This window comes from Typopeltis vanoorti, chromosome 25 (assembly GCF_054136105.1).
Source record: "Typopeltis vanoorti isolate ZY-2024b chromosome 25, IOZ_Tvanoo_1.0, whole genome shotgun sequence".
Classification (NCBI taxonomy): domain Eukaryota; kingdom Metazoa; phylum Arthropoda; class Arachnida; order Uropygi; family Thelyphonidae; genus Typopeltis; species Typopeltis vanoorti.
In genome coordinates, this window is record NC_143573.1 from 39345035 (window position 1) to 39359608 (window position 14574).

Consider the following 14574-nt stretch of genomic DNA (forward strand, 5'->3'; position numbering starts at 1 on the left):
TAACACCCCCCTTTTTTTTTTTTAGTTTATTTATTATTTATTAAATCCATTCATCAATTGTGCCAATTGTAGAAATAGGCTGCAGGTAGGAGGGGCACATAGCAAAAGTGTCTAAAGCAGCTCATTAGATTACTTGGTTACTGAAGAATATTTGATGAGCAGAAACAAACACATTATTGTTCCTCTTTATTACATCTTGATAAGCCCCCATCTTGACTACTGCACACAGATCTGGATGCCAGAGTTTTTCTTAGTGATGATGAGGAGGTGGAGAAGATCTAGAGGCAAGTGACCAGGATGGTAGCAGGTCTATGGAATGAACTTTACAAGAACAGGTTGTTTGTGGGTGACAGAAACTGGTTGATAGGTGGAAAAGGGGTGATTGAGACATACAAATTACTGAAGGCATTTTACAAGATTAATTCAGGGGAAATTTTTCAGAACAGGTCTGGTAGTGGGAGAACTAGGACCCATCCATGGAAACTGAATAAGCATGTAGTTAGCAGGGGTGTTAGAAGTAGGTTTTTTTTGCTTGGAGAGTAGTGAATGAGTAGAATAGGTTGCCACTGGGTGCCATGACTCTGAATGAGTTCAAAGTGAAGTATGATAGGTATCGCACAAATGTTGGCTAGTTCATGACATGATATATTAGGGCTTCCCTCGATGAGTCTAAGGACTCCTTGGACTGGCCATAGTAATAATAATAATAATAATATTTTTCCAGCGAACAAACATGTTAAGTTACTGTGTATAACAGCAGGCAGACACTACCCAGAGACTTATTAACTCACCAAAAATCAACAAAGATATGTGTAGCTGTCAAAATAAGAAATTTTTAGCCTGACTTCAAAATATACATCCAATCCAAATAGGTTTTTGAAACAGTTTAATATATCAGTGTGCACATGCATACACACTGAGGAGGGATGCGAGGAGCACATGCATACACACTGAGGAGAGATGTGAGGAGCACATGCATACACACGTGAGGAGGGATGCGAGGAGCACAGATCTCATCTTCCTCCTCATTTCAAAACGATGTACATTCCCCACGTAAAAAGATTAACACATCAAAATTATGAGTTTTCACTGTCACTCCCCAGTGGCAGTGAAATTTTTGTCACTGTATTAAGCATATCAGTACAAGATGGGGAAAAAAAGTTAATTTAAAGAAAAGTTAGATCACATCCTTTTAAAAAAATCAGAGCATGAAGAATTCCCTCCCTTTCTTAATTAAGAAAAGATTAAACCTTAAGCACTTCCCACTGTTCTATTAGAGTACTTATTAGCAGCTGTTAATAACTGAAGTTTTTTTCATTAATGCAAAGCAATTTAATTCTGTAATAAAATATACATGCTTAACAAATGAAGCAGCTTCTGCAAATTTCTACTAGTTACTAGCAGAACACAATTACGAAAGGCTGTACTTTGAATTGTGTATGTGTTTTCCTCTCGAAGAAGCTCCTAATCATTTCAAGCACCGTATATGTGAACAAACTGAAGATAAAAAAAAAATCTCATTAAAGTAACCTCAGCTAAGCTCATTATTGGCCTTTTGCAAAAGAACCTCAATGGAACCTGAAGACTCATTGCAAAAGATCCACACTATCCACCTAAAATATATCATGCCTCTTCTTGAACACATTCACCAACAAAGCATCATCAATCTAATTGACAAGCTTAGGTGTTGGATGTTACTCATAACTTATTTTAATAGTATTACAACACCAAACAAACTAAATTATAAAATTATGTTTATTAATTGGCTTATATTTTGGCAGATTTCAAACCAGCATCTTCAGAGCAAACATGTTACAATTTACATACAACAATTAGCAAGTGAAACAAATCAAACTGTAACAGACAAAAGATCGAAAGTCCTAATTCAACACCCTCTAACGATGTAAAAAAAAGAAGTATTACAGTTGTGTAGGAGTTGACCTTAAGATAACAGTCTCCCAAATTAATGCAGCCATAGCTGTTAAGGTTAGAAGAAAGCTTAATAGACACTGTTGACTAAAAATAATTTTTCTGACTTGTAATTACTTCTATATAGACACATTGGTTTTCTTCCATCTAATCCTGTGTGAGGAGACATCCAAAGCATGGTCTTCCAGTCCAGGCTTGCTATAATAAAAGTAGTAAATGTATTTCTTATGTTCTCCAAAGCAGATGTTAACAACAGATCTTCCTGAGCATCCATAGTAAGCTAAGTCACAGGGAACTTTATACACACCAGAATATGCTAGAAGATGGAGTTTGTCCTTGTTAATTTGACATGCGGTTTGAATGTGGTATGAAGCTTATATCTTATTAGTACTTTGGCTATCTTTTCAGATGTACTGTGAATTTATTATTACTATTATCAACAGACCTCACGGAGTACAGAAAGACTCATCGTGGGAGGTCCCACTCTCACATGCACAGCTCATTGTGCCTTGACTTAAATGCATTCACTGTCCCTGCATCCACCACTCTCAGGCAATGCTTTCCGATCACCCACCACTCACCATGTAAAAAAAACTATTCATCACCTCCCCCCCCCTTGTTCACACCCACCTTATACAGCTTCCAGGGATGGCCTCTCGTTCTCCCCCCCCCCCTTCTCCAGATATTCTATGAAAAATCTTATCCATGCTAATCTGGTAATTACCCCTTAGCACTTATGTGGTTCAATCATGTCTCCCCTCTTCCTTCTATCCACTAGGCTCTGTAATTTGCATTCTCTCAATATGTCCTCATATTCATATTCCAAAGACCAGAAACAAACTTAGTATCTGGACCCTCTCCAACATCTCGTTATCCTTTTGAAAACCTGGCAACCAAATCTGTGCACAGTAATTCATATGCAGCCTGATCAAAGTCTTATACAATGGAATCAAAACATCCTTACTTCTACATGTCAGTGTTCTCCACATCATTCTCATAATCTGCTGTGCTGTCCTCACAATTTTAACAAAATGTCCATGAAATTTCAAGTCTCTATCCACCACAACCCCCAAATCCTTTATCTCCTCCACCTCCTCCAAAATATCCCCACCAATCTTATACTCTGCATCCCAAATTTTAAAACCTCATTTTGTAACATTAAACTAACATCTCCCAAAACACACACTTGCCCATTCGGACAGTCTATTTAGGCCATCTTGTAAAGCTACAACATTGTATAACTTTGTATCATCTGCAAACAATTGTATATCACCATTTAAGCCCTTTCCAATGTCATTTACATACAAATTAAACAACAACAATGGCTTAAAACAGACTTCTGGGTCACAGCATTAGTGACTTTCTTCTCATGGGATATCACCCCCCCCCCATATACAACCTGTTGATACCTATCAGACAGTTAATCTCCAATCCAATGAACTAATTCTACTACTCAATCCCATCTGTTCAAATTTAACCACTAGTTTATTGTGGTAATCTATCGAAAGCCTTTGCAAAATCTAAATATACTACTGTATATGCATCTCCATATTCGTCACCTTGTTATAATAAGTAAGCAGATTGCTAAAACACGATCTTCCTTCAGCAAATCCATGCTACCCATTAAAGAGAACTCTACTGCTGTTCACCTAGTAGAGTTCCCTGGGTGGACAGCAGCCAGAGAACTTCTTCAACACCTTGACCACAACTCCAGGCAAGCAGATTGGCATATAATTCGAAGGCTTAGTCTTATCACCTCCTTTATGAAGCAGAACAATTTTGCCATCTTTCCATTCCTTTGGGACCTGGGCTAATCTAAGATTCATGTTGAAAATGTATGCTAAAGGTGTTGTTAACTCCCTGAAACATTTCCTCAGACATGCCGTGATATACCATCAAGTCCCATGGCCTTATTGACATCAAGTTTACTCAATTCCTCATACCTCCTGCTCAGTCACCATCCATGGTTCCTCCCCTATCACCACTGCTCTCAAGTTCTGCATTATGTTGCAATCACAAGGATGGAATACTTTAATAAACTGCTCATTTAACACCTCTACAATATCCTCAGTATTTATCATTTTCCCATTATTACTGACCAACATCATCCACCCATAATAATTCTTCCTTCTAAATTCACGATACAAGAAATTATATACTTGGTTTAATCCATTATCCAAGTGTAAGCAAACAAAGTTTGTGCCTAAAGTATCTTTCAGGACTGGGGCAACTTGTGGCAAAGGTGGTATAACTTCTCATCACTTGCCTCAGTATCCCATTATGCAAAGCACATCTCCTTGTGGACATATATAATGCTATGCATTAAGGGAAGGGTCACTACCCAGACTGGCTTCGACCTTTATTGAGGTCTCATCAGTGGAAGTCAGACCCAAAGGTGGTGATACTAAGGTGGAAGTAATGGAGAAGTCATATTTCCATATACCAGTTGCTAAAAGGTGTCACACCTTGTTATTAAAAATACTCTGGATTAGAGATAGATAGTTGTTGAAAGTTTTTCACTTGGTTATATTATAAATCAAAGATACCAAGAAATTATATACTTGGTATAATCTGTTATCCAAGTGTAAGCAAACAAAGTTTGCACCTGAAGTATCTTTCAGGATTGGGGCAACACATAGCAAAGGTAGTATCACTTCTCATCATTTGCCTGACTTCTCCATTACTTCCATCTTAGTATCACCACCTCTGGGTCTGGCTCCCACTGATGAGACCTCAATGAAGGTCAAAACCGGTCTGGTAGTGATCCTTCCCTTAATGCATAGCATTATACATGTCTGCAAGGAGATGTGCTTTGCATTATGGGATACTGAGGCAAGTGATGAGAACTCATACCACCTTTGCCACGAGTTGCTCCAGTCCTGAAAGATACTTCAGGTGAAAACTTTGTTTGCTTACACTTGGATAATTGATTAAACCAAGTATATAATTTCTTGGTATTTTTAATTTATAATATAACCAAGTGAAAAACTTTCAACAATTGTTCCTTCTGCTGGCCACATATAGAAAAAAAATCCCTAGGATTTCTTTTAGTGTCATTTGATAATTGCTGCTCATACCGCACTGTTGCTACCCTTACTAAGCGAGTCAACTTCCTTGCTTTCTCTTTGTGCTCCTCGTGTAACTGATTATCTCCTTATTTGTGCTGCCTCTACAATGCCTTTTCTTCTAGATTGTATGCTTCACCTATTCAGTAATCTATTTTATGCCTACCTTATTTAATCTCCTGACCTTTGTAATACACTCAAGTCACTGCCTCTGACAGATAATTCCTCAGTAGAGATCAAGCAGCACTGATTTCCTTCCCATGCAAATTTTTTTGCCATAATTACTCTCCTTATAGTTCCACATGTAACTCCTTCTCACAAAAGTCCTGATATGGCTGGCTGCTACCAACTGGAGGATGATGTGTCACTTCATTTACAACAATATCTTCTGACAAGATAATCAAATCGAAGATCCCTGATCCACATGTGGCCACTGTTATGTACTGCTCAAGATAGTTATTCCTTAAAAACTCGAGAAATTCATTCTCTGGTTCCTGATGCTGTCTCTTCATTCCAATCTATATTACCATAATTGAAATTGCCTATAATGATCATTCTTTTTTATTAGCCAGACCAATTGGTCTAAACATTTCCTTCTCAATGCCTTCCCCATTACTAGGTCTATAGCAACACCCTAACAAACATTTCATCCGGTTCACCTCCACTTCACACCATACTTCTTCAACATCACTGTCATTATTTGCTCCTGGCATCTCCACCCTGGATGGTCACAACTCCTATGCTATCATTAATAACATTCCTCCACCCTTTTTGCTTTGTCTGGCTTCATGAAAGACTACATATTCCATCTCTGCTATCCATTCCTATCTATCATCACTGATACTACAGCCCTCCCCAGACCTAAATATCACCCGCACATCCTTAACCGTCTTAATCCTTTCTTACGCACTCACACATCTACTCCTGAAACCATCATCCACAGTTTACACAGTGTTCCCCCTGTCCACTCTATGTTCTCTCTCTCAACTTGCACCATTCACAAACTTGCCTACCTTACTCACCTACTCTTCCACAACACCACTTACTTCTCAGGTCTTACATTCACTCTAGTCATTCTGTCTTGCAACAGTTTCTCCAAATGACTCACACCAAATCCATTCAAATGTAGTCCATCTCTTTTATATAGCTATATCTGCCCCTCAAACTCATCCTATACATTCATAAAATGAACTCTTTTCTCCAAACACAACTTTGCTAGCATACCATTCAAAATCTTTGCTTGCCTTATCATCAACATACCTGGGCAACACACCGATTACATACCTACCACACTTATCTTTCACTCTCTTTAACAGTCTCATGACATCCCTCCATACACACTTCTTGTTACCAGTCAGATCATTTGTGCCAGCTACCACTAATGATATATATGGGATAGGAATGGGAGTGTTTTGCTACTGTGTGTTTTGGGAGGGAAAAGTAAGAGGGTCAAGTATTTGCCGTTTGGCACCACAAGCAAGACACACTTTGCATTCTTTTGTAACTTACCTAACAATCAACACCAAAATTCACTTCACAATAGAAAAAAAAAAATAAAACAACCGTTAGCCTTTTCTTGACACATTAGTCACTCACCTTTCAGATGGTTCCCTATCTTTTTCCATTTATAAAAAGCCAACACACAAGATGGTATCTACATAAACAATCACACCATCACCCAGCCCTACAGTATGAAATTTCAAAAACACTTACACACAGAACTAGAGTCTGTCAACTGTCTTTGCCATACTTTCTTGGCCAATGACTACAGCTCCTAAAAAACAGATCATTTGTTTTGTAAAATCATAAAATATGCATGGCCCTCCTACTTTGCCTACCACCCCCAAACACACGAGAAAAAAATACCACTATTCCATGCAAACTGTAGCATGTTGTTTACTCTAAAGATGTTGGTTTGAAATCCAACAAAATATAAGCCAGAATGTAAGCAAAAAAAAAAAAAAAAAAAGTTATGAATAACGTCCAACACCTAAGCTTGTCAATTAGATAGATGAATTCTTTGTTGGTGAATGATTTTAAGAAGAGGCATGATAGATTTGGGGTGGATAGTGTGGATCTTCTGCGATTAGTCTTCATGCTCCATTGAGGTTCTCTTGCAACAGGCTAATACTGAGTTGAGGTAATTTTAATGAGATTTTTTTTTATCTTCAGTTTCTTCACAAAAAAATACTTGAAATGATTAGGCGTTTTTGGAGAGGAAAACACACTATTCAAGGTACAACCTTTATTAATTGTTGAAATTTTCCATATTGGTAATATAAAGAATTGGGATACACGGAAGCTCACAACTGAGAGGAGACCTCCACATAGCCTTTAAAGGAATGCGGAGAACCGACCATGGGTTCTGACCTAATGTCCAATCCTCACCTTCTCGTGGTGCACCGTGTTGGGTATCTACCTGGATACTGAACGAACAAGGATGGGCTGGCAAATTTGGGATTTAGCCGACCAAATTGTATTCTTATTGGCTTAAACCAATATACAAAATGATGGTACAACATGACAAAATTTCATGCCGGCTGGGGTGTTGCCCGGTAAACAAGGCCCACGTTGTTTTCACCAGGGAACCAGGGCGAACAGCAAAAAGTCAGTTACTGGAACAAATCTGAAAGCACACCCCCAACTCAACATCACCAGAGTTAAAGATCGATACTATCAACATAAGAAGCATGAATGGTAAAGAAAAATGGAGCTAGCTGAGGAATTAGATAAGTACCAGATCGACATAATAGGGGTGACTGAAACAAAAAAGACAAAAACTGGTGAGATCTTTCTGAACAATAAATGCAAAATGTTACATTCAGGCAATGACAATCAAGGAAAAGAACAGAGAAGCCATAGTATTCAACACTAAATACGAGGTTAATCTTCTTGAATGGCAGACAATTTCAAGTATAGTGATGTGGGCAAATATTAGAATGGGTAACTGGACAATGAGACTTATTTGTGCCTATGTTCCCACAGAAGGCTCTACTAAGGTAGAAGTGGAGGAATTCTTTGAGGCTCTAGAGAAAGCAACTGACACAATGAAAAAGGAAAAGTTGGTCCTTGTCGGGGATCTAAATTGCAGAGTAGGAAGTGATTGTCAGACATACAAAAATGTTTTGGGAAAATTTGGAGAAAAGAGCAAAGCTAATAATAATCAAATACCTGTTGGATTTCTGTTCAGGACATGGACTGGTTATTACTAATACCATGTTCCAACATAGCCAGTCTGGTTGGCCGAGTGGTTAGCATATCTGCTCTCCAGCCAAAAGCCAGTGGGTTCGAATCCTGCTGTGGGCATGGATGTTTGTGATTGTCTGTGAAAATACTAGTGGTGGTGATGGGCAGTAGATGGCGTTGGTGCAGTTGGTGGATTGTGAGTGGTAAAGATAGAGAGAGGTTGAGTGGATGCCCTCCCTCGATGAGTCTTTGGACTCCCTGGAGGTGTCACGTAATAATAATAAAATTGTGCACAAATTCACATGGAGAGAAGAGGCAAGGAATAAGAAATCTCTCTTTGACTATGTTATTGTTGATAGTGATGTTATCTCCCTGGTGCAAGACACCAGAGTGTACAGAGGATTTGAAACTGGAAGCGATCACTATTTAGTCTTGAGCAGGATAAAATTTAATTTCATATTGAAAAGAATGACATGTAAAAAAGTTTTTAAGTGAATAAAAGTTGACCAGCTCTCAGATGTGATCTGTAGACTAAAATACACTAAGTTTATTGAAGAAAAAGTGAAAGAGTTTGAGAACAAGAACCAAACCTTGGAGATTCAGTGGCAAACCTTGAAGAAAACCTTGATTAATTCAGCTAGAGAGGCATGTGGTGAGGTTGTCTGCAAGGATAGAAAAATAAGAACTCCATTGTGGACACAAGAAGTTAATGAGGCAGTGAAGGAAAAGAAGGAAGCATATCAAAAGTTCCTGACAAATAAGACAGCTTGTGCTCTTAGAGAATACAGAGACAAATGTAAGAAAGCTAAACACTGTGTAAAACTAGCTAAACAAAAGTCATGGGAGGACTTTGGCAAGAACATAGAAAATAAATATCAAGAAGGTGGTAAGATATTCTGGAGGTTGTTGAAGAAGCTTAGAAATGGAGGAAAGAGTGCTCTAAAAGGAGTTGGAGATGATAAAAGTGAAATGAAAACGGGAGAAAAAGATATCCTTGAAGTATGGAGTAATTACTTCAAAAAATTGCTAAATGAAACAAGCAATGATAGCACAGTAGTAAAAAACACTCAACAGGCATAGTAAGGAATACATACCCATACTTGAAGTAGAAAAAGCTATCAAAGGCTTGAAATGTGGAAAGGCAGCAGGTGTAGATGATATTCGACCAGAAATGCTGAAATATGGTGGTATAAAAGTCTTACAGTGGCTGCACCGCATAATTCAGAAGGACTGGACAGAGGGATGAATTCCTGATGATTGGAGTAGAGCTCTAATAGTACCCATACATAAAAAGGAAAATAAAACTGAATGTGAGAATTACAATGATATTTCCCTATTGAGTGTTCCGGGCAAGATTTATGCAAGTATACTTGAGAAACGGAAGAATTGAGGAAGAAAAGCTTGATAAAGAACAAGCTGGATTCAGGCCAAACAGAGGCTGTCAGGATCAGATCTTTACTTTACGACAAATAGCTGAGAAAGCACGGGATTATACTAAAGATCTGTATTTAAGTTTTGTCGATCTGAAAAGGCTTATGACAAGGTGCCAAGAGAGAAGCTATTCAATACACTACAATTATATGGTGTCAATGGGGCATTATATCAAGCAATACTTAATCTTTATTTGAGTTGCAAGTCAGCAGTTAGAATTGAAGGAAGTACAGGAAGATGGTTTAATGTTAAATTTGGTGTGAGAGAAGAATGTACATTATCTCCTCTGATATTCATTATCTATATGGATCACATTATGAAGGAAAGTGGTATTAAACATGATATCAGAATTGGAGATGTTAATGTCAGCTCTTTGCTTTATGCTGACGATGTTATATTTCTAAATAAATCCACTACAAGTTTGCAAGATTCCCTTACTATATTGAATAACTGTTGTAATAGATATGGTATGAAGGTCAGCAATAAAAAGACAAAGACAACGAAAATAGGTAGAACTGTTGAAAATGTCAACTGTGTTTTGAATGGGGAACCTGTGTAACAAGTAAAACATTTCAGCTAATTAGGCACGTTTTTTAGTGAAGATGATAAATTAAATATGGAAATAGACAACAGAATCAACAAAGCTGGTATGGTAGGAAGTCAACTGAATAAATTCATATGGAATAAGAGAAATATTACTTGGAAACTAAATTAGCTGTATACAAGACAGTGTTCAAACCAGTTTTAACTTATGGATCTGAGAGCTGGGTCAGAAGTAAAACAATAGACCAAAGACTAGAGACCACAGATATGAGAGTCCTGAGAAAGATTAGAGGTGTGAACAGATGGCATCAATGGCAATATCATATTAAAAACGAGGATATTAGGAAAGAGCTTGACATTCAGCATCCAGGAATGCGTTAGCAGAGCTAACGCATTCCTGGATGCTGAATGTCACTTAAACAGAATGGGTGATGAAAGATTAGCAAAACAAGTGTTCTCTGTCAGATTGGCAGCAAACCGACCCAGAGGAAGAGTAAGATATAGGTGGATTGATACGGTACAAAGTGCCTTAGACAATAGAAATATAAGATCTGATAATGTTGGAGTCTTGACAAGTAACAGACTGATTTGGAGGAAAATTGTAGATAAGAAGTTAGTAACGATGTAAATTTTTCATGTAGTACTATCATATCCTGTACACCCCTTGAGGGTACGTGTCAGGAATTTAATGATGATGATGGAAGCTCACAACATAGCATCTACAAACATGGTAATTCCTTGTGCATTATTTGTTTTTCTTAAAAAATACTCTCACTTACCTCATCAGTAAGAGGTATTGGCCACATTTCTACTAAAGAACGTTGTACCATATCAGTATATATTCGACCATATACAGGAGTAGGTGATAATATTACTTCTGCAAAAATAAAGTAAAATTAAAAATTAAACTCTGCAAATCAAATCTATAGCATGCACTGTAAATTATTCCCGGAATGCATTCTTTTATAATTAATATTTAGATGGATCTTACTGTTTCGATTTTCTTATTCTCAGTAACATTAATTATGTCAATTAGCTCAGTTCCCCTGCACTCTGGAAGTTCCCTGCCTTTCTCATTGATGCTCTGCACAGGAACAGTGATTATTTTCAGTCTTGCAGATTTCAGCAGCTGAGTTTACACTGTTTAATCAAGATTGTTGATGAAAAGAAACTTGTATAATTAGATCACATTCAAAACAATAATTATCAGTACTTGGTTTTAACCAATACAGAATATTAGTTAACTTAGTTCAAATTTGATTATCTATACATTCATTCAATATTATTATTGCACCCTCCATGGAGTCTGCAGACTCATCTTGTTCATTTAATTAACAATATAGTTATCATACCAAATCTTAAAATCCTTAACACCCCTTGCATTAACAACACATTTTGATAATGCATTCCATTCACTGATAATTCTAAATGCAAAAAATCTACTCCTCACACTCATCTTCGCCACACTCTTATATGACTTCCAGGAATGATCTCTGGTTTTCCCCGCTCGCCTTCTACTCTTTTTCTAATCTCATATGGATTAATCTGAGATTCAATCCTCTAACTTAAATGTCTCTATCATATCACTTCTTTTCTTCCTATCCACTGACTTCTACAATCTACATTTTTCAACCTGTCTCCATAGCCAGCAGACCAAAATCCTGATATTTTCTTAGTCACTTGCCTCTGGACCTTCTCCAATGTCTGCACATCACACTGAAAATCAGGTGACCAGATCTGGCACAACAGTCTAGGTGTGATCTGACTAGTGCTTTATACAGTGGCACAACAACTTCCTCATCCTACAAGTTAGAGTACTTATCATAGCAGCACTACGATGTGCAGCCTATGCAACACAAGCCATATGCCCTTTAAACTTCAGTCTACTGTAAATTCACTAATCTCATCCACTTCCTGCAGTATACATGGCAACGTCCATATAGTATATTAAGGCCCAATATTAAGTGGAAGGTGTTATATTTTGGAGTGCAGAAATATATGGCAGGCCAAAATATAACACCTTGCACTTAATATTAAAACTACAACCGCACCCCTTTGTCAAAGTCAAAAATCTATTCAAATCTTCCTGCAGGGAATTAACAACAGCAGTGCTACTTATAATTCTTCCCAACTTTGCATCATCAGCAAACAACTGAAGATTCCCCAGTGTCAGTCCACATGATATATCTTTTACAAACAAGTTAAACAGCAGGGGCCCAAGAACAGAACACAGGGGCACATCACTGGTTACCCAGTTATCCTTTTTAGAGACACTGCTCCATCATACACAACTTGCTGATATCATTCAGAAAGCCAATCTCCAATCCATCTAACCGATATACTATCTATTCCAATCCTCTGTAGCTTGTATACCAACTTATCATTTGATAATTATCAAACGCTTTAGCATAGTCCAAGAATATCACTGTATATGATTCTCCCTTACCTAACACACTTGTTACCTTATAAAATACAAGTAAATTGCTAAAACATGACCTACCCTTTACAAGTCCATGCTGACATCATAAAGAATCCTATGTCCATCAACCAAATCCTGTATTCTATTCCTAAGCAATCTTTCCAACACTAATTGGAAATTTCTGTCCTAGAACCATGCTCGTGGGGTGGTATATTTTGCCTTCTTTCCAATCCTTTCCACTCGGCAAGGTTGGTTGGCCGAGTGGTTAGCGGTTCTGCTCTCCAGCCAAGAGGCTGCAGGTTCGAATCCTGCCATGGGCATGGATGTCTGTGATTGTCCTACAAACTCTTTGTGGAAAGGGAATCTGCAACCCTACCACTTATTCTAAAAGACTTCACTCCCAAAACCCGTTGAGGTACAGGAATGACCATACGGCATCTCAGACATCAAATGTGAAAATTTTTTCCACTCCTGAGGAACCCTATCTACTGCAAGATTTTCATTAAATAATCAGGTCAGGGACATAGCCAACTCCAATGCACATTCCTTAAAAATACATGGTGATATATCATAAGTGAAATTCTTTCACTTATATATCAAAAGATATATAAGTGAAAGAATCAGAATGGCTCCCACTGAAGAGACCTCAATAAAGGTCAAAGCTAGTCTGGGTTGTGGCCCTTCCCTTAATGAATAACATAAGACATATCTGCAAGGAGATGTGTTTTGCATTATGGGAGATACTGAGATAGGAGGGTTGGTAGCTTGCTCCACCTTTGCAAGGAGTGCCCTGGTGTTGTACCACCTTACCCCAGTCCTGAAGATACTTTCAGGCGCAAACTTTGTTTGCTCACACTTGGATAAAGGATTAAACTAAATTTATTATACCCTAACCAAGTGAAAAATAAACTTTCAACATCTTTCTCTAAATCCAGAGTAATTTATTAAAAAAGGGTGGCACACCATTTTGCAACTATTATAGGTAGAGATGACCTGCTAATGCTTCTGCCTGGTATCTCCACTTGGGCCTGGCTCCCACTGAAGAGACCTCAATAAAGGTCGAAACTAGTCTGGGTTGTGGCCCTTCCCTTAATGCATAACATTAGACATATCCGCAAGGAGATGTGTTTTGTATTATGGGAGATACTGAGATAGGATTTTGGTAGCTTGCTCCACCTTTGCAAGGAGTGCCCTGGTGTTGTACCACCTTACGCCAGTCCTGAAGATACTTTCAGGCGCAAACTTTGTTTGCTCACACTTGGATAAAGGATTAAACTAAATTTATTACACTTCTACTCTGTGATTTTATGTGGCACACTAAGTCAGGTTGTGCTTGTTGGTGCTCCTAGGCATTTCCACCTCACAATAACATCACTTATAGTTCATTGGGTCAGCTGAAGCAGGGCAGAAATTTTCTGAACTGAATTGTTGTAGAGATGCTATCCTATGGTAGTGCAACATTGAAAGTCACTGAGCTCTTTGGCATGACCTATTTTACTATTAATGTTTGTCTAAGATGGCAAGACCATGTGCTTCTTTTTATACCTGTATGAGCCACAGTTGTCATGTATATAGCCATATTCACTAGTACAACAGGGTGTCCAGATATATATTTTTTTTTTATCAGATAGCGTGACACAGTCTATAAAAGAATCCCAAAAGAAAAAAAATCTAAACAGCCACACCTCAGCCTAAGTTGAGAGGAGGGGGGGGGTTAAGTTATGAAATAGAGTAGGGGGATATTTTATTAAAAAATTTTTTTTGAAATATTATTTATTAATACTGAAAAAAAATAAACATCCAAGTGGGCATGAATTAATGTAATGTTTCTTGTTCATCATCATGCACATATGCTGTAATTTTCATCTTTAAACATGCAGAGAGATGTGTATTGTTCAGACAGTTTCTTGGTTTATTTTTAATATAGTTCATGTTCAAAAATATTTGCTCACAGAAATTCACATACCTAACACAAGCACTATATAAACACTTTCTTGTACT

The 14574-nt window shown here is 37.8% G+C and overlaps 1 protein-coding gene across 3 annotated transcripts in view; it reads right to left on the bottom strand.

Annotated features, from left to right (window-relative positions):
* The window catches only part of LOC150092677 (putative inactive 1-aminocyclopropane-1-carboxylate synthase-like protein 2), a 244260-nt gene that overhangs the window by 108967 nt on the left and 120719 nt on the right, over positions 1–14574 (bottom strand). For all 3 annotated transcript variants that reach the window (XM_090414510.1, XM_090414509.1, XM_090414507.1), the window contains exon 7: positions 10934–11031. In XM_090414510.1, coding sequence (XP_090270636.1) covers positions 10934–11031 — 98 coding nt within the window. The remainder of the gene's footprint in view (positions 1–10933; positions 11032–14574) is intronic.